At 35.1% G+C, this 19,842-nt stretch overlaps 4 protein-coding genes across 4 annotated transcripts; 3 read left to right on the forward strand and 1 right to left on the reverse strand.

Annotated features, from left to right (window-relative positions):
* The first annotated feature begins 89 nt into the window (after window positions 1-89).
* LOC110732467 (probable purine permease 11) lies at window positions 90-4,779 on the forward strand. Its single transcript, XM_021912412.1, has 2 exons — window positions 90-536; window positions 2,816-4,779. Exons 1-2 carry the CDS (start codon window positions 500-502, stop codon window positions 3,943-3,945), a joined length of 1,167 nt encoding a protein of 388 aa, XP_021768104.1. The 5' UTR covers window positions 90-499; the 3' UTR covers window positions 3,946-4,779.
* A 141-nt stretch (window positions 4,780-4,920) lies between these two features.
* On the forward strand, window positions 4,921-5,985 carry LOC110732468 (late seed maturation protein P8B6-like). Its single transcript, XM_021912413.1, has 2 exons — window positions 4,921-5,171; window positions 5,651-5,985. Exons 1-2 carry the CDS (start codon window positions 5,051-5,053, stop codon window positions 5,782-5,784), a joined length of 255 nt encoding a protein of 84 aa, XP_021768105.1. The 5' UTR covers window positions 4,921-5,050; the 3' UTR covers window positions 5,785-5,985.
* Window positions 5,986-6,809: 824 nt separating this feature from the next.
* On the forward strand, window positions 6,810-13,601 carry LOC110732841 (dynamin-related protein 1E-like; the record flags this gene model as incomplete). Its single annotated transcript, XM_021912843.1, has 15 exons — window positions 6,810-6,956; window positions 7,087-7,150; window positions 10,084-10,191; window positions 10,358-10,459; window positions 10,567-10,617; window positions 10,735-10,796; window positions 11,033-11,123; window positions 11,215-11,279; window positions 11,623-11,817; window positions 11,909-12,028; window positions 12,145-12,215; window positions 12,438-12,663; window positions 12,767-12,817; window positions 12,904-13,242; window positions 13,400-13,601. Coding segments are annotated over 15 exons (1,821 nt in total), but the record flags the coding sequence as incomplete, so codon positions are not given.
* Window positions 13,602-13,907: 306 nt separating this feature from the next.
* On the reverse strand, window positions 13,908-16,989 carry LOC110732469 (haloacid dehalogenase-like hydrolase domain-containing protein Sgpp). Its single transcript, XM_021912414.1, has 5 exons — window positions 16,803-16,989; window positions 15,272-15,386; window positions 14,920-15,071; window positions 14,577-14,838; window positions 13,908-14,481 (listed from the first exon to the last, which is right to left on the reverse strand). The coding sequence occupies exons 1-5, from the start codon at window positions 16,838-16,840 to the stop codon at window positions 14,284-14,286; spliced, it is 765 nt and encodes a 254-aa protein (XP_021768106.1). The 5' UTR covers window positions 16,841-16,989; the 3' UTR covers window positions 13,908-14,283.
* Window positions 16,990-19,842: the final 2,853 nt, after the last annotated feature.

Consider the following 19,842-nt stretch of genomic DNA (forward strand, 5'->3'; position numbering starts at 1 on the left):
TTCTAAATTACACTTGTGATATCAAACAAGACCCACTAACTTTTTTGAAGACCTCAACGTACACTCAATAAACAAAAACTTTTAGTTGAGGAAAAGAATTGGGCAGCCACTAGAATTTACTATATATGGAATTGAAATGTGAAATAATGAAATATGTATCATCTACCATCAATTAAACCTTAGCAGAGTTGGCTTACACTATCCACAATAATAGACGGTGTAAAAAACTGAAAAAAAATAATCTGTAACAAAAATAAGAACGTGTCACTTTCAACGCTACAAATTAATTATAGGCCATTCAGAAAATATATTTCTTGATTAAAATTTTCTTGAACAACATCTTGTACTATTAGAAAACTACTCTGTAGATAAATATGAATTCGACTCGAAATTGATTCAAAACCAAATCTTCAAAAATCTAAATATCTTATTAATGTTGATTTTGAGCATATATGGCTAAATACCAATCATAATTTATGCGCAACTTTCTTGGTTCTCGATGGATGCTGCTCAAGAGATGGTACGACAAAGTCGAGGTAAGCCACTCAAATCACAAATTTCTCTGTTTTTAATTTATTTTATTTCATCTTAGACATACACGTACTATTTGTTGATTTGATGAGTAAATGTTAAAGATACAAATGCCAATTTTCTAGGAATTAATATTTCCCTGATTTTCTTGAGCTTAAGCACTCCATCCATTTTTTTATTTTTTTTTAAATTTTATTTATTTTTAATATCTAATATTTGTGGTGCTCCGAATCATTTTATATCGATAATAATCCTTTAGTGGATGGGTAGTTGCTACTCTAGATTAAATAGGAATCTTAGGATGTGTCGAAATCTTAATGTCTAAAGTTATTAAATAACTAATCAAATTGATAGATTGGGAAATATTTTCGCTATTTTATTGTTAATATTATTACTTAATTATACATTCGGTGTTTTTTCTGTGTGGCTGACCACATCGTGTGACGAGGATTACTTATTCATGGGTTATCCAATCAGTTAAGGGTTATTCAGTCGGTCAAGGGTTACTTATTCTAGGGTTACTCAGTCGGTTGGCGTATTTTTTGTGTGAGAGTAACCGCTAACCGACCTAATAACCCTTGGCCCGACTGAATAACCCTTAAATAAGTAATCTATGAATAAGTAACTCCAGTCATATGGTGTGTCCAACCACATATAAAAGTTTGCGTATAACATTAAATTTTATTTATTTATTTATTTTAACGGCCTACATTTTTAACATCTAAACTCCAAAGGCAAGTAACTAAGAATTAGGAATTGTAATAATTGTCGGAAATCGAAATTTTATCTACGTCATAGTCTCATACGAAGTTACTCCGATGTAGTACCGAGATTATGGGCCACATGGCCCACATTGTGCTAGCCAGTTAATAGGATTTTTTGGGCTTTAATAATGGACTCACCACAACTAACGACTCTCCTATTTTACAGGTTTAGTTTCTAATTAGGAAAAATTTCCAATAATAATATTAATCCCAACTTTACTCCGTCTATCCAAAATAATCTCAACTTTCGATTATTTTTTAATAATCTCAACTTTATACTTCATCCGCCCAAAATAGTCGCAATCGGTCATGCAACTTGTTATTACAAGTTACCGGACACATGTCATCCTACGATTGGATAAAAAAAAGAAAAAAAATCAAAATAAAAATTAAAAAATAAAAACCACCATGTAAGAAATTTATGGACCTAAATACAATAATGTATGTGGACTATACGGTTATGATTGTATTTCTACGCTTCATATAGTTTAGCCCAAAAATAAAGTGATCCATTTAAGTAATTATAATTGTTGGGCTTAATTACGTCTTTTATAGGGTATGAGTTTAGTTTCATGTGTAGAGACCGTTGGATCTTTTCTAATGCATGATGGGCGGATTAGGGAAGTAGGGAAGGAAGTCTATATAAATAGACATCTATGGTTATGGTCCCTACTAGTACATACAATAGACTCTCAAAATATCCCATCAATAGAGAAAAAACCCTAGAGTGTGTAACTAGTAGAAGACACGTAATCAAGAAGGGGCCCGATCAATTGTCATGGAATCAGGTACGCTTCCGCAATTATAATTTACCGATTAATTTGATATGAAGAATAAAGTATATAGTAGGAATTAATCCTAACACACCAGCCTTCAACCCAGCCACCCCCACTGCCACACAGCCTAGCCCAACCCCTGCGTCAGCCACCGCCCAAACGCCCTCCCCCGGCGTTGGCGGTATTTTCTAGACCAACACCGTCATCGCCACCTTCTACTGCAATGGTCAATGCCATTGGCACCTTCGAAGATACTCCTGATCTCCGCAAAAAGTTGGGATTATTCATAGCAATTTTTCCTAATATTAATTAATTTTTTTTTTTAATAAAAAATTACCTAACAGGTGACCGGTCACTTGGGATTGTTTTGGCCTTTTGGGAGGATGAAGTATAAAGTTGAAATTATTAAAAAAAAAATCGAAAGTTGGGAATATTTTAAGCGAACGGAGCAAAGTTGGGATTATTCATAGCAATTTTTCCTTCTAAATTATAAGGACATTTTATTGTCTAATACTTGTGATCTAATGTAACAATTTAGTATTAAGATTTAAGAGTGAGGAATAATTCAGGTTGTTAGGACTTCCGTCTTGGTTTTAGGGGATCCTATGGGCTATGGCACCTCTAATCACTAAAAAGGAAAAAAAAAAAAAAACCATTTAGTATGTATAATTGTTTTTTAGAGCTGTCTAATACCTTATATCTTTGATAATCATTTATTATTCTGAAGTTTTAGCAATTTTGTAGGCAAAGAAGAAATTGATACTAGACCAAAAGAGGACATCATTCATCATAATTCCATAGCCAACCACATCAACAACAAAAATCTTCTATTGCCAAAGGCCAAGCACTACAAAAAATGGCTTCGAATCACCATTTACATCCTCTTCCTCCTCGTTGGCCAAACCACCGCGACTCTCTTAGGAAGACTCTACTTCGACCAGGGTGGAAACAGCAAATGGATGGCCACATTTGTGCAATCAGCCGGCTTTCCCATCTTCATTCCTCTCTTATTCTTCTTCTCCTCATCAACTACTTTTCGTCGCCCCTTAGTCCTTAGGCTCACCTTCCTCTACACTACTTTCGGCCTAATCTTAACCGGAGACAACTTGATGTACTCATATGGACTACTATACCTTCCTGTCTCTACGTATTCTTTATTGTGTGCCTCTCAACTAGCCTTTAACGCGGTCACATCCTTCTTCATCAATGCGCAAAAATTCACTGCCCTAGTACTCAACTCGCTTGTAATCCTTACTATCTCCGTGTGCCTCTTAGCCATCAATGCAGACAACGAAGGTAACCCGAGCAATAATGTGTCGAGGGGCAAATATGTCATAGGATTTTTATGTACACTTGGTGCATCCGCGACATATTCTTTGTTATTGTCATTGATACAATTCTCTTTTGATAAGGTGATTAAGGATGAGTCTTTCAACACAGTCATATGTATGCAACTTTATCCTTCGATCGTGGCAACCTGTGGTTGTATCATAGGGCTCTTTGTTAGCGGAGAATGGAGAACATTGAAGGAAGAAATGAGGGATTATAAGACGGGTGGAGTGCCCTACGTGCTAACACTAAGGTTCACGGCTATAAGTTGGCAAGTATCATCGGTAGGGTTGATAGGACTAGTTTTCGAGGTTTCTTCCCTCTTCTCTAATGTGATTAGCACCTTGAGTTTGCCTATGATTCCGATTTTCGCAGTCGTGTTCTTCCATGATAAGATGAATGGTGTGAAGGTGATATCTTTGGTGCTTGCTATGTGGGGGTTTCTTTCTTATATTTATCAGCATTACTTGGACAATATCGAAGCTAATAAGGCAAGAAAAGAAAAAGGGGATGAAATATTGGGTGCTATCACAGAAATGTGTTAATAGTGGTATACTAATTAAAGTTGTAATTATTAATTTATGTGATTTTTATCTTCTTTGAGAAATTAGTAGTATTGTTGATAGAACCTTGCAATTCCACGATCATAATCTTAGACCAACTAGTCAACCTATTCAATGGCAAATTTTTTTATGTAGCTTTTAGAAAGTTTGATTAAGTCATATATATAACACTGTTGTTGAAAATTGAAATAAATTATAAGTGTACTAAAATTGTTTCTTCGTATCAAAACTTTTACATATAAATGGAACTAACAACTCAATCACGAGCAATGATAATTCGATTTCAAAAGGTACATAAATATGCATATTAGTAGATCATATAACCTATCTACGATCACAACTACGGATATATGGTTTATAACTCAACAGTACACTCGGTTTAGGAAACTGAGTTCTTTGGTAAATCGACCTAGCTAGATCGACCTAGCTAGATCATCTGCAAGGTGCCAAGTGGTTCATGTGGTTCATGTGGGTGCAAAGCGTGGCTGCGGGCCTAGTGTGGACTTCAAGTATTTCAATTTGGCTCAAATAAAGTTTGCTCACAAGTCGTAGTGTAGTTTGTTGATTGCTTCTATTTTCTGTACTGTATTTCTTTATAGATACTCTTTGTCTAAAAAAACCCTCAACACTCATACTACAATGTATGTATTTTAATCCGCACACAACAATCAAAGTACCATACACGTACAAATGTACAATATAACCCAAAACAAAACATTATACCCAACCGCATAAAATATCATGCTACACTTATCCGAAATATAATCCGATTTTTATCGGTATAATAAGATGAACATAAAAGTGTACGTGTCAAGAAGGTCTAATTCGGTGACGTAGGTGTCAATGTAACATAATTATGCATACAATTATGCTTGATTATTCACCTTGCATGTTGAGGTTCAAAACGACAACGTAGCATGCATCTTATATTGTCGTACCTCTAATTAAGTTGTCGTGTCTTTTATGTATGCACTTATATATACTGTATAATTGTATATCTATCTACTAGAGAGAATTAAATTGGAAAGTTTGAACAAGTTAGTCGAAAACTAGTAGCTAAAAAGGAAAGCTAAAAGAGATAACAACAATGGCAACGAGACAACAGCATAAGAAAGAAGAATTGGATGAAAGGGCAAAGAAAGGAGAGACTGTAGTACCTGGTGGTACTGGTGGCAAGAGCGTTGAAGCCCAACAACACCTTGCCGAAGGTCCGTTGCGTTTGATTTTTATTTATTTATTTATTGTTCTCCTTCCGTCTCAATTTAATCTTTCTACTAATAATAATACGTACTTTTATTTGTATATTTTTGATGGCTAATATATGTGTTTAGTTAAGTATTGTAGAGTAGTTCAAATTTAGCTTTTTTTTTTTTGTAATTATTGGAATTTCTAAGGAAAAATAGAAGTGTTTTGAAAAGCTCATAATTGGTAGAAAAGTTTTTTTTTAATTTTCCCCAAATAGTTACAAAAAAATGTCACTGTTATATAGACTATATATAAACGTAGCAATTATTTTTAAAAATTCATCACGTAGGTCTCTAGTTTACATTATACAACATTACAACCAAATTTATTATAGCTAATAAGTCACGATAAATAGATTAAGATAAATAGATTGAATGAGTGAAATACATACAGTTGAATTGTACATACCCTAATACGATAGTATAATTGTTTGTACATGCAGGAAGGAGCAAAGGAGGGCAAACAAGAAAAGAACAGCTAGGGACAGAAGGGTATAAGGAGATGGGTCGCAAAGGTGGGCACAGCACCAAGGACAACCCCGATGAAGGCGAAGATGTTGATGAGCCCGCCACCTGAGCACCGCCCCACATCATCGGCACAACTTGTAGCTCAATAGCAATACTAGCATCTAGTCTAGTTCATAAATAATAAGATCATGTACATGTTATCTATGTAGACCAAGATCAAAATAGTAGTATGCTACTAGTATATGTATATATGTATTGAAACTCCTTGTTTTTTTAATGATGTATGGACCTTTTTTCGTTTTAATTACTACTTCGTACTTTATTGATATACACCGATTTACTATTAGAAATTGATTGGATTTGGAATCATACATTCTTCTAAATATATGATCATCACTTCTTATAAGAAGTAACCTATTCAAATTTTGATGCTTCAAAGGTGACCAATCAAAACAAAACTTGATACGACTATTTCATTTACTTTTATAGGTGTAACAATGTTACTCATCACTATTATGTTAAATGATAAAGACATTCGAACCCTCGACATTTTATTAATATGTAAAAAAATTTATATAATCTAAGTCAATTATCAACTACAATTATTAATATGTAAAAATATTTATATAAATGCAAACCACAAAATTTAATTTTAAAAAAATAAAAATAAAAAAAATACTAAAAGAATAACTTAATTTTGATTTGACAACCATAATTTCAATTTTAAAAAGCCTTTAATAAGATTTATCGATTGCACATCTACAACAGTCAATAGTAACAACCTAGGACAACGTCTAGACTCCTCACTAATTTTAGTTAATTAAAAATCATACTTTGGTTTCCGACTTGAGAGGTATTTCAAAAATAAACCCTCATCCTAAACCCTCAGACCAATGAGTCCAACCCTATTAAAGTATGGAGAGAGTCTCGTAAAAAAAAAAAAAAGTATTGACGCAACAATATCACTTTAATAACCAATAACACCCGCAAAAACATAACTTAGCATATATAAAAACGCCGAAATAGTCTGACGTAAATCATCTACAGTTACAATATAGTGAATATACTCCAGTATTCATTCCAGTGCTCACTCATCACTTGCATTGCCTTCCAGCATCTTAATTCCTTGATATTTTTCGACGTCGAAAAAACCTTGATGGAAGGTTGATCGAATTAGTTAACACAATACACAAATCATGTACTAAGCTAGGTGACTTTGGCAGTGACCCATTGCTTTCTCTTTGGGGTTCTCTCCCCTCTATCGTCGCCATCGGCGGCCAGGTTTTTTTTTTTTTTTTCTCTACCTCGACTTATCGATACTAACAAATTCATCGTTAAATTTTGGTGTAATTTAATTTTTTTTTTTTTTTTTTGATAATGTGATTTTGATGGTTAACGTAATTTAATGTAGAGTTCAGGAAAGTCATCTGTGCTTGAAAGTATCGTTGGACGTGACTTTCTTCCCCGTGGTTCAGGTTTACTTTATTTATTTATTTATTTATTTTTTTTTACTTTTCGAATCAAAATCATCTGCCTTACTTTATTGTATTTTAATTTCTGGATTGCTATTCGTCGCTCCTTTTTTACCAGGCGTCGCTCCCAATTTTAAGTGAAATGACCATTTTGCCCTTAGCTTATTTTTTGCTATTTAAAGGTTCACCGAGTAGCCATATCCATTCACGAGCATATTAAAATCATTATGGAGCGATTTCACTCAAAATTTCGTTTTCAAAATCCCGAGTTCCAAAATTCCCGAGCGAGGGCAATACAAATCGTTTATTTATACAAATAGTAAATTCCCGAGCCGAATTTACGGGCTTAAGATGTGGAATGACGGCAACGTTCGTACACCGGAGGCATCGTCGGAAGATTCTGTAAGTTTTTTAAATTTTTTTTTTGTTTCTGTTAAATGGACATCCGGATGAAATTTCCGGATGATCCTTGGGTCATCCGGAAATCTCATCCGGATCCTTCGGGGTAGATCCGGATATTTAATCCGGATCTAGGGGCATCCGGAAATTTCATCCGGAAGTAACATCCGGACAAAATATCCGGATCTTCCACGAAGAATCCGGATGAGATTTCCGGATCACCCAAGGATCATACGGAAATTTCATCCGGATGTCCTTAAAAAAGGTTTTTTTTTTAATGTTTGTTTCTTTTCTTTTCTGTTTTTTCCATTAGTTTTATTGTTAATTGTTTCCATTACTGTTATTGTTATTTATTTTATGTTTTATTCCATTAGTGACATAAAACCGAAATTATTGTGTAAACTATTATTATTATCGTTATGATTAATTGTGGTATTATTATGATCCATTTTAATATTGTTTCGATAATTTTTGTTTATTACTATTATTCGTTGGTTTTTTTGTGTTATTGATTATTATTATCGCTGTTACGGTTGTTATTATTGTGTTTATTATTATTGTTTTTAATATCGTTATGTTTAATTGTGTAATTATTATAATTAATTTTATTATTCTGTCGATAATTTTGTTTATATTAGTGTTATTGTTAATGTTTTTATTGTTTATATTATTTTTAGTATTGTTGTGGTTATTTTTAATACTGTTACTATTATTGTCTAGAAGTAACGAGTTTGTGTTTTATGTGTGTTATAATTATTTTTTATAGGGTTCGGAGGACGAAGATGCTGCCGACGATGTGAATTATAGTGCGCATTTTGCCACAGACACGCTGTTTCCAACGTTTGATGAGGCAGTTAATTGGGCGTATGCTGTTGCCGTGAATCTCGGTTTTCTTTTGGTTAAATCGTCTTACAACAAAACTAGAGACGGTCGGCCGTACCGGTATTTGAGGTGTGATAGGGGCCGAAAGAGCCAGCCGAGAGATCTTGAGAATGCAATTAGGGTGGACACCAAAACCAAAGCAATTGGTTGTCCTTTCTACATCAAGATTTATTATGTCTTCGTCACCAACAGTTGGAAGATACGGACCAAGAATGATGCAACTGGGACCCATAACCATCCAATGATTGTCTATCCGGAGGGTCATCGTAAGATCAGTGGCTTGAGCCCGGAAGCCAAGAAGGTTGTGCAGGACATGACAAAGTCCAAGGTTGCACCGCGGAACATCATAAAACTTCGCAATAACAACAACAAAGACGACAACAACAATAACAACAACGACTCCAACAACAACTACGACGATAACAACAACAAAAACAATAACAAATAAAACAGAAAAAATAAATCTGGAATAAATCCAGAATTTCTGGATTTTGGGGACATCCAACTGAAATAATCGGATGTCCCAAGAACATCCGGATTTTTCAGTTGGATGTTCTTGGGACATCCAAATTTTTCAATCGGATGTCCCTTTTTTTCCAGAAAATCTCGTATTTTTCCGGTTTTTTTTTTTTTGCGATTTGAGTACCTGCTCGCCGGATAATCCACCGCCGCCGCGACCACCGTACGTCACCCTTAATCGCCTCCGGTCACCCATTGCAAGTCGATTGTGATTTTCCGGTTATGGTTTTTTTTTTTTGGATTTAATTTTTTTTTTTTTTTTTTTTTTTAGTTTTCAATTTCTGATTTTTTAGAGATTAGAGATTTTAGAGAAGGGATTTCAGATTTTAGAGACAGAAAATTCAAGTGTGAGGTGTGTAGTTCGGGAGTCTCGAGGCTATTTATAGTCTAGGGGCAATTTCGGAATTTCAGGCAAAAAAAGCGAGCGACGCTAAGTAAAATGGGAGCGACGAATAACAACTCCCTTTAATTTTCTATGAATTGTTATAATATGCTACCTCCGACCCTAAATAATTTAAGATCGGATTATTATTTAGTACATTTTTCTTGAGAAATTAAAGTTCGATCTAACGTAGTATGTAGCCAATTTCACTGTAGCATTGGCCAATTTGAGATTAATGTTAATTGAAAGGAAACAAATGACTTAGGGCTTGTTTGACATCGTTTTATGTATTTATTTTTAACAAAAAAAAACCCAAAAACAAGAAATAAGAAAAAAGTGTTTTCATTTTTCTGTTGTCAGTTTTCAAAATTATTATGTTTTTAATATGTTTGACTAATTTTTGATTAATTATATGACATATATCATATTATTTTGAAAAACAAAAACCCAAAAAACAAAAAACCAAAAAACGAACCCTTAAATAATGACGTTTAGAGTAGTAGAGCCACCAAAATTATTTACCTTAATGAAGTTGAAAAGCTATCAATTCAACATGCATGATGGCCAGATCCTGAATTTTGTTAGTGAATTCGTTCCAACATGTTTATTATACACTCGGATGTGCTTGAAAATAGGTGCATCCATGACGGAGTACAAAATTTTGTACTGATATTGTCTCAAAATATGGTAATTATCATCTGTTATTGCTGAGTATTAGTCTCTGAGGCTTATAAGTTACAATGTGTACATACAGGTATCGTGACTCGAAGGCCTTTGCTTTTACAGCTACACAATATCGAGCCAGGAGAAGAGGAGTATGCAAAGTTTCTTCACTTACCAAAACAACGATTCACTGATTACTGTATGCTAGCTAGTTTCCTTACCCTTTTCTTCCTTGGAAGATGTTAGCTTTGTATGAGCTGTATTCAGTTGGGGTTATGATTTAACAGTTTTGTTCATCATGCTTTCATGCATCATTTGTGGCTGAAAATTTTCATTACTTCTGCTTGATCTTATTATTCATGCAGCACTGGTTCGAAAAGAAATTCAAGACGAAACTGATAAGATAACTAGCAACTCGAGGCAGATTTCTTCAGTCCCCATCCAACTTAGCATACATTCACCCAATGGTATCTTGAATGAAGATTTGAATATAGTTTTCTTATTTTCTGTAGTCCATTTTTAGTATAACAGGTTTCTGACATATTTTTTTTCCCTGTAATACTGTCTACTGCAGTTGTTAACTTGGCAATGATTGATTTACCTGGTTTAACAAAGGTGGCAGTAGGTATGACTCTGGCCTCTATTTGATGGTACATAATATAGTTTATCTAATCTTCCTGTTACGTTCCTCTCTACAAATTTCTGATTTCTCTGAGACCGCGCTGTAACATTTTGTTGACAGAGGGGCAACCAGAGACCATAGCAAAGGATATTGAGAAGTTGGTCCGCTCATATGTGGAGAAGGTAATCACTTGAGAGGACTGTTTTGTGATACAAATGAATCCGAGCTTTAAATTGCACCTTTTGTGTGGCTTTTCACAAAATATCGATGGTTGATCTCCAAGACTATCTCATTTGTCAAAAGTCATACGACATTTACAATGCATCTAAGATCTAACTATCTTAGGTTGTGTGTGTGTGTGTGTTTTTTTTTTTTAAAAAACTCAAAGTAATTCTCTATTTGTATTCTTGCCCTGTAGCCTAACTGCATCATCCTAGCCATAACACCAGCTAACCAAGATATAGCTACATCTGATGCTATCAGGCTTGCCAGAGAAGTTGATCCGGCAGGTAATTTAGGACTAAGATTTCTTTTCGAAATATGGAGTAATATTGTTTGATTTTATGTATTTCTTGTTTATTGATATTTGATCCTTGCTAGGTGAGCGAACATTTGGTGTTTTAACCAAGCTTGATCTAATGGATAAGGGAACAAATGCTCCAGAGGTTAGATTTTTCCCAAAATATTCCTGCTTTTTTGTGATACTTGGTTTTTTAGACCATTTTTTTGTAAAAAAATTTTCTTCATGAAATCAAGTTAAATTGTAACAATTATCCTTCACTTGAGACATTATTGAGGGCAATATATTTAAATTTAATGTTAAATGTACTAATCTTATTAGAAAATGTCGAATATTGGGACGGTCTAAAATAGAAATGTGACCTATTATTTAGGGACAAAAGGAGTATTTTATGTATGTTGGAAATTGTGCTCACTCTACTACCTTTTTCTTTCATTTTTTTTTTTAAAAAATTGTCATCTATCTAAACTACCCTTGCTCTATTATAGGTTCTTGAAGGAAAATCTTTTCGTTTGCAACGCCCTTGGGTCGGAACTGTGAATCGATCCCAAGCAGATATCAATACAAATGTTGATATGCTTGCTGCAAGAAAAAGGGAACGTGAATTTTTTGCCACTAGCCCTGATTATGCACATATTGCTAGTAAAATGGGTTCAGAATATCCTGCAAAACTTCTATCAAGAGTATGATCTTTACTCCAACTTCATTGTCGTGTGAGATCTGAAGAATGCAATGTGTTTTACTAGACATTCATATTATTGTTATTATGGTTAGGATCTGGAGAATGTAATCAAGGCACGAATACCAGGGATCGCGTCTTTGATTAAGAAAGGCATTGATGAAGCTGAATCCGAGTTAGATCAGCTTGGTAGACCTGTCGCCGTTGATGCAGGGGTAATGAGTTCCACCGTGTCAATTCCACATATATGAATGAAATATACAGCTGAGTCTAGGCTTGTAGGACATGTCTTCTCATATGCTGATTTGACTCCGAGTATTGTTGAATGCAGGCACAGTTATACACTATTCTAGAACTCTTCCGCGCATTTGATCAGACATTTGCAGAGCATCTAGAGGGAGGGTAAGTTGCTTCACATATTTAGTCATCCTTACAATCTTCCATCTACTATAACCCTCATAAACTTCCAGCAGAAAGAGAGAAAAAAAAGCTTTGAACCAGCATCTTAAGCATTTTTCATACATTTTGTTTGAAGTTATGAATCAACCATTCCAGCTAACTTCATTGGCCACCGGGGTTGTGTCAATTAGTAATACCTGATCTCCTTCTGTTAACCTTTTACAGTCGGTCAGGTGGTGATCGTATATATGAAGTTTTCGGCACCATGCTTCCAAAGGCGATGAAGAAAATTCCCTTTGACCGTCATCTTTGCTTACAGAATGTGAAGAAGGTTGTCTCACAGGCTGATGGTTATCAGCCTCATCTTATTGCACCCGAGGAAGGTTACAGGCGGCTTATTGAAGGTGCACTCAGTTGCTTCAAAGATCCAGCTTTAGCTTCAGTGGAAACTGTAAGTTTAATGCTGTTTCGCCATCTTATTACTAGAATGAATTCAAAATTATTAGGATCATGATTGCGATATGCAGCCACTCAGCTTGTTTTTGCATGTTTAGGTCCACAGAATTTTGACAGAGCTTGTCAGGAAGGCCATTGTAGGAACTCAGGTTTGAATTTTTTTTTCAGAATCATCTTGGTAGAAATATACAAACAGTGCACATATAAAGGGTTTTTATCTATGCTTGTGACACAGGAATTAAGGCGCTTCCCTACTCTTCAATATGAAATAGCATCAGCTGCAAATGCAGCACTGATGAGGTTTCGTGAAGAGAGCAAGAAGATCACTTTGCGCTTAGTAGAGATGGAATCCTCATATATCACTCCTGATTTCTTTCGGAAGCTCTCTTCCACAAATGTGGTTCCATATACAGAGGCTTACTACCTAAAGATCAGCTCAAATGTGGCCTCTTATGTCAATATGGTGTCTGAATCGCTGAAGAACTCAATTCCCAAGGCTGTGGTGTATTGCCAGGTCAGGCAGGCGAAGCAGTCTTTACTGAATCAGTTTTACCTGCAACTCGGCAAGAAAGAGGTAATCTAACAGTCAACCTGAGGCACATTTTCTACATGTTTGAGTTGTGGCAGACTGCAGTCTGGTTTGGTTTGATATAAATTGTAATGTGTGGACATGCATCGAGTTTTATGGTTCAAAACACAGACTGATAATTTGTCACTGATGATTGGAACAGGGTAAGCAGCTTGCTCGTCTGCTGGATGAAGATTTTGAGCTAATGGAAAGGAGAGAGAAATGTTTAAAGAGGCTGGAGTTATACAGAGCTGCAAGAGACGATATTGATTCTGTCTCATGGACTGAATGAGTTCATTTTTCCTGGTCAAAATTTCCACTGTTTATAGTATAAGCTTAGATGTTTTTTCTTCAGAATAGATTGGTGTTCATATTACTAACCCGTACATATTATATCATTAGGGACATTTTGCTTCAGTTAATAAATTTTCAAGACAATAGTTCTTATTAATTCATGTTTGTTGGTCTAGACCAAAAAGGCCAAAAGCAATGCATGTACTCCATCCATCTCAAATTTAACTTTGCAGGTATCTTTGCCTGACCTCCAAGATCAAACTTTGACCATTATTTTCAGTATAATTTTAAGGAAATATATCTGAAATAACTTTGAACAAGGAAAGATAATCATAAAAATAATTTCAGTCAAAATGATAATTTAATGGTCAACGATAGCGTTGACCACAAAGGTCAAATGGTAAATTTTGATTAAGGTAGTAAAAAGACAATGTATATCGGTATCTGTCTGCACTAAGCCTGGTGGATCAATTCTACTACTATTGTCAAGAGTAGTTCTGTTCAATTATCATATTACAGGAACTTGAATAAATATATCTGCCTCCAGCAGTAAGAATAGATGAGCTGCATAACTACAAAATACCAAGAGATGCAGCATTGAATTTATCAAACACCAAAATTAGTTTTCATTATTTTACCAATTTGATTCAGCATTGAATTTATCAAACACCAAAATTAGTTTTCATTATTTTACCAATTTGATTTTCTGCAGCCTCACTACAGCTTAATCTGCACCTTCTACTTCACAGACTCTTAAGCGGCGTCTGCTTTAGTTCTAACACCGTTTTCCTTTTCAAGCTCCTCTAGAACAGCCCACAATTTTGAATCTTCGTAATCTTTTATGAGGAAAGCTGGATTTTCCTTCATCAAAAGGTGTTCTGGATTTCTAGTACTCAAGCCAATCACAGGCATTCCAGCAGCTACTCCAGCTCTGATTCCGGAAGGAGAATCCTATACAATTAAAGGTTAACATTATCTTTATTAGGTATATAAATTCAATATATAAAATAAACACAAAATGAAAAGCAGAGAAAACCCAAGCAAACCTCAAAGATAAAAGTATGCTCTTTTGATGCACCAATTGCTTCCAAACCCTTCAAATAAGGTGCTGGGTGTGGTTTTGCATGTTCACACTCGCTTCCGACTATAATAGCCTGGAAGAATTCTGTGAGGCCGAGCATTGAGATCATGAGCTCAGCATTAGCTCTAGGGGCATTAGTAACGGCTGCCCTTTTCAAGCCATAATCTGTGATCCATTTTACTAGCTTGCTTAGGCCGTCTATAGGCTTCAACTGTTCTACCACCAGCCTAATTTACAAAGACCACATTGCATAAGCCAACTACTAGAGTATTCAGCTAAATTCTAAACCAAGAATGACACAAACTTACCTTCTAAAATAGGCTTCCTTATCATCTGTAAATTTCAAGCCTCGCTCATAGTCATCAGGGAAGAGAGCCCTGGCGATGTCATCATTATGCTTTCCAGCTATGTTCTGAATAAAGAATTCCTCGTCTATTGGAACACCACCATTGAAACCGATCTATTTAAAACAAGAAAAGGTATTAATTTACAAAAAACATCCTGTGCCTCTCACTCTCTCATCATCTACACTATCTGGCACTGATGCTAGCTGTTCATTTTAACATCAGAATATAGACATGATTCACAAGTGTAATTTCATATCTTCACTGCAGTGATTTAGTCACTAGAAAGTCAGAAATTATAATTTCATAGATGTACCTCCTGAAGCATTTCACGGAAAGCAAAGTAATGAAGAGGATCTGAATCACACAAGGTTCCGTCCACATCAAATAAGACAGCTTCCACAGGAGCAAGTTTGAGCAGAGCAGATTTGCTGCACTAACAGAAAAAATTATGTAGGATTAAAAATTCCAACTTTCCAAATAGTAATGTCCAAACATTATTACTCAACACATCAAATACACAATTGCTCTGATTCCTCCCACGAAGATCCTGGCAGTATCTGGGACACGACCCCTTCACATAATCATAAGAAATATGGACTGTGTCATCCCTAAATACAACCCCGGCCTCATATTTGAATACAAAAAAAAAAAATAGTTTAAATGTGTAGGGTGCATGTCTCAGTTCTATATAGTGATTATTAGTCATTCATATGACAAGTTTAGTCCTTTGGGTCATTCAACAATCATTAGTTGTGGATCATACATATCTATGTAAGTAGAAAGTATGTATGTCCGGACATCTGGTTAATAATCAAATTATTGCACTAGATGGCGAAAAATACAACAGGCAACATGCATAATCATTGAATCGAAAGCCAAGAGTCAACTTGTACAATCTTTTCATGAATTTATCTGGTCATGTCTGTTCCATGGATTCAGTAAAAGAGTGCTAAGTATAGGATTGCATCAAAGTATCTATGACCATTTCCAATAACTAATTTAATTGGGCAACAAAAATACTTCCATGGAACATACCATTGATATCAACATACAAGTCAGACTACTAAAACAATAACAAGATACACTACAAAATATGAAGTTTCTACTTCCTACACTTTCTGCTTTTCTAACTTGCTCTGAAAAACTGAGTAAAATAACAAAAAGAGCAACCCGGACCCACAAATGTTGTAATCCATCATCAAGATATCAAATTCACTATTTGCTTATACTTGGACTTAGCAGAGGAGTATTTTTGTTAAACAGTTTCCTAGCAAACACTTAAGATAGGCATGGTCCGCATGCCTCCCTTGTGGAATTAACAGACCAGTTAGTCAATGTAAGCAAAGAAGAACGTTTGGATGTCCGCTAGCTTAGTTAGTCTTAGACTCTTAGGGTACACGTCTAAGTGTCAGACACAGGCACTTTATAAATTTTTTCTGCCTAATTTTGGCCCAAAATAGAGTGTCTATGTAACATACCAATGTCCGTATGTCAAATATCTACCTGAAATAAAAAGTCCGAGCAACATAGCTCAAACATACAATCCACCCTAATAATAATGCTTCAGCAACTTGTAAACAATGTGGTTCTTAGAGAATAACCAGCTTAATTAACAAATGCTAGAAACTATGACTAGATCGACCAAAACAAGATATCATCAATGATCATACTTATTTCACCAATTACACAGATTCATCAAGCCAATAAACAAGATTGACTGAAATTAAATGGACCATTATACAATCTAACAACAAATTAGATAAAAACGGGAAAACCCCACATCAAATTCCAATCAAAATCTCAAAATCAACATAAAAAATTAAAGAAAAGGGAAAAAATTTTACCAGTCAGAGGACGAATTCTCAGTAGATAAAGCAGTCATGGTAAATTGGTAAGATGTCAATCAACAAATTGATTTGATGAAATTTGCGATCGTAGGAAGGTAGATTAGCTGAGCCTGAGAATCTGGTATGATGTGATTTGAGGAGGGAGAAAGAAAATCTTAAGTAAACAATTTAAAAGAAATTAAGTTGTTGAAAAGAATATTCGTCAGAAATTGAAGTGGAAATAAATTGAAATAAAAAAGGAAAATTGTAAATTAATAATCCCACCTTTAATCAGTCTTCCACAAACAATCCCACCTTTTGAAATTTCGGAAACAATCCCACCCTTGATAGGGATCTTCCACTAACAAACCTTGACCGGTTGGATTGTTTTGCTAACCGGTTTTATTAGGTTACATGACACGTGTTGACTATTGATTGGTTTATTCTATTTTTTAAAAATTAAAAAAAAAAAAAAAAAAAAAAAAAAAAAAAAAAAAACCAGCCACCTAACGACCCCCTTTCCCTTCCTCATCCTGCCCCTGCCTTCCCCAACAACTCAATCAGCCAATCGGAAGCTTGACAAAGGGGTTTTTTTAGGGTGGTTAGGGCGTTTTCGGGGGGAGTTTTCAGGGCTAGGTGGGGATTTTGGGATCGGGATGGAGTTTGTCATGGTTGGGGGTTGATTTTTCAGGGATGGGTCTGGTTTTCTGGGGGCTTGAGACGGAGTTTGCAAGCTCCAAAGCCCATAATCGACCCCAATTATTCCTTCTTAATTTAATTTTGGGGATTATTTTACCCATTTTAGGGCTGATTTGTGGGTGTGAATTGATGTTGTAGTTGTTAGATATGGAGGATCAGCGGCCTGCAAGTAGGCGCTGCAGTGGTGGCGCGTTGTGCGACGCTGCGTTTGAGGATCGATAATGTGTGGGATTTTTGTTTGGAGGGTGGGTTTGTTGAATCGCGGCGGAAGAAGTCGTGGATGGTGGGTGTGGGGTTTTCGGCCTTTAGCCTTTAGGTGCTGCTAGAGGTTGCGTGGGTGTTAGGGGGCTTGCTGGTGGAGGAGTGGAAAGGTGTTTATGGTTGGTGGTGTTGTGTGAGGGTTGCGATTGGTGATGGTTGGGTGAGTGGTGGCCGATGACAAGTGAGGAGTTGAGGAGGTGGTGGACTGGTGGTAATTTTGGTGGCAGTTCATAGAAGGAACTCAAGGAAGGTGGAAGAAGATGAATTTAAAAAAAATAAAAAAAGTTTGACCGGTTTAACCGGTTATAGGTCATAGGGATCGTTTATGGAAGATCCATGTTAAAGGTGGGATTATTTCTGGAATTTCAAAAGGTGGGATTGTTTATGGAAGACCGACTAAAGGTGGGATAAAAAAAGGGTAAAGAGAATATACTAGTAGGATTTATGCCAATTGTCTTTAAGTACATTCTATGTGGTTGCTACTAAAATGCTAGGAAGTTGATAATTAGTTCCTGTTCTCCAACTTTTTTTTTTTTTTTGTTTTTTGCTCTTTGCTATAATACAAGTATTAATTTGTTGTTTTTCCTTCAAAAAAAAGTATTATTTGTTGTTATTCATAATTATGAAGTCCACATAATTCTATATTAATCTCGTATGGAACCAATCAGCCAATAGAGGTGGTTTTTTTTTTTTTTTTTTTTTTTTTACATGTTTCATTGCACCTTCTTTTTTTCCTAATATAAATAGATATAGCTTATATAATTAAGATTGCCAATTGTAGATTCCGTATGACTTTATTTAATGAAATTAATATCCTTTAGAACTTCTTTTTAAAAAAAAAAATTAAGATGGTGTTTTTAGATGTCTTATTTTCGAGTTATACTAATCACGCAGTAAATTATAATACTTGGAGGAATTACATATATGCCAAGCACATGAAAATATGATAATCACTTAATCATAATATTCTAGCCATATTGCTGCTCATTTTTGGCCTCCTAACATTATGATGAGCCTCAACCAAATTGTTAAAGCATCCAACAAAATCAAGTGTTAGATTCCCAATTGGTTGGAGCATCACCCCATTTTCTATTTGATGGGATATATTCCTCTCACCCCTTTCAATTCAATTAACTTTCTTGGAATAGGGACAAAGTAGAGACCACTAAGTACAAGTATTAGATTTCTTTTTGTTTTTTGTTTTGTTTTTTTTTTTTTTTTTGAGGGAATTATTACAAGTACTTCGTATTAGATAGATCATGTTGTATTGGTTTCGAATTTTACATTTTTTTTTTGGTACATTTTCATATCCTTAATCACACCAATTCTATGTTGTGGTATTTGATTGTTTGGTATGTGGACAATGAATGTGTGGTTGGAAGTTTTGATTACATTTAAGAGTATTATTTGTAACATATAAAATATTTCTTTTTATTGCAAATAAGAAGAAACAGAGGTAATATATCAAGTTTACATTTTCATATACCAAACGACTCATAAAGTCGGGGATTCAACCCCTTATGTCGGTATTCACATTCAATTGTTCTTGCTTTCAAGTCAGGCTAGGCTAACCAAACTTGCCCACTGATTCTCAATGTTAGGCAAATACTAGGATAATGGATATACTAGCCACATTGGTCCAGGCCACTATTCCCCATTATCACTAAAGATGTTGACATCAAATTGAGTTGTTGCATTCTCTTAAAACAGCGTTTTTGGTAATCATTTCTAAGCAACGGCAACCATTTGTTTATTCTTCATTCCAATACTTTATATACATCATGTTGTTACATCTAGTATTTTAGTGGTATGAAAAAGATCCTATCATTTTTCCAGGTTAATTAACAACTAATTAAAGGTATGCATGAAGAGGGCTCGAAAAATTATCTACTGGCGGCTCACATCTTTGACGCGATTTTAGATAAAGGAGAGCTTGAATGTTCAACAAATGTGTAAAATAACAAAGGATAAAAGGATCATTCATTTCAGAGCAATTTCCTCATGGAAGGAAGCAGGTCCCTGGGTTACAGGGACCAGTTGAAGCACTAGTGCAGAAGTGCCTAACTGATACATACTTTACAATTCATTAAAATTGAAA

The sequence above is a fragment of the Chenopodium quinoa genome, unplaced genomic scaffold (genome assembly GCF_001683475.1).
Source record: "Chenopodium quinoa cultivar QQ74 unplaced genomic scaffold, ASM168347v1, whole genome shotgun sequence".
Classification (NCBI taxonomy): domain Eukaryota; kingdom Viridiplantae; phylum Streptophyta; class Magnoliopsida; order Caryophyllales; family Amaranthaceae; genus Chenopodium; species Chenopodium quinoa.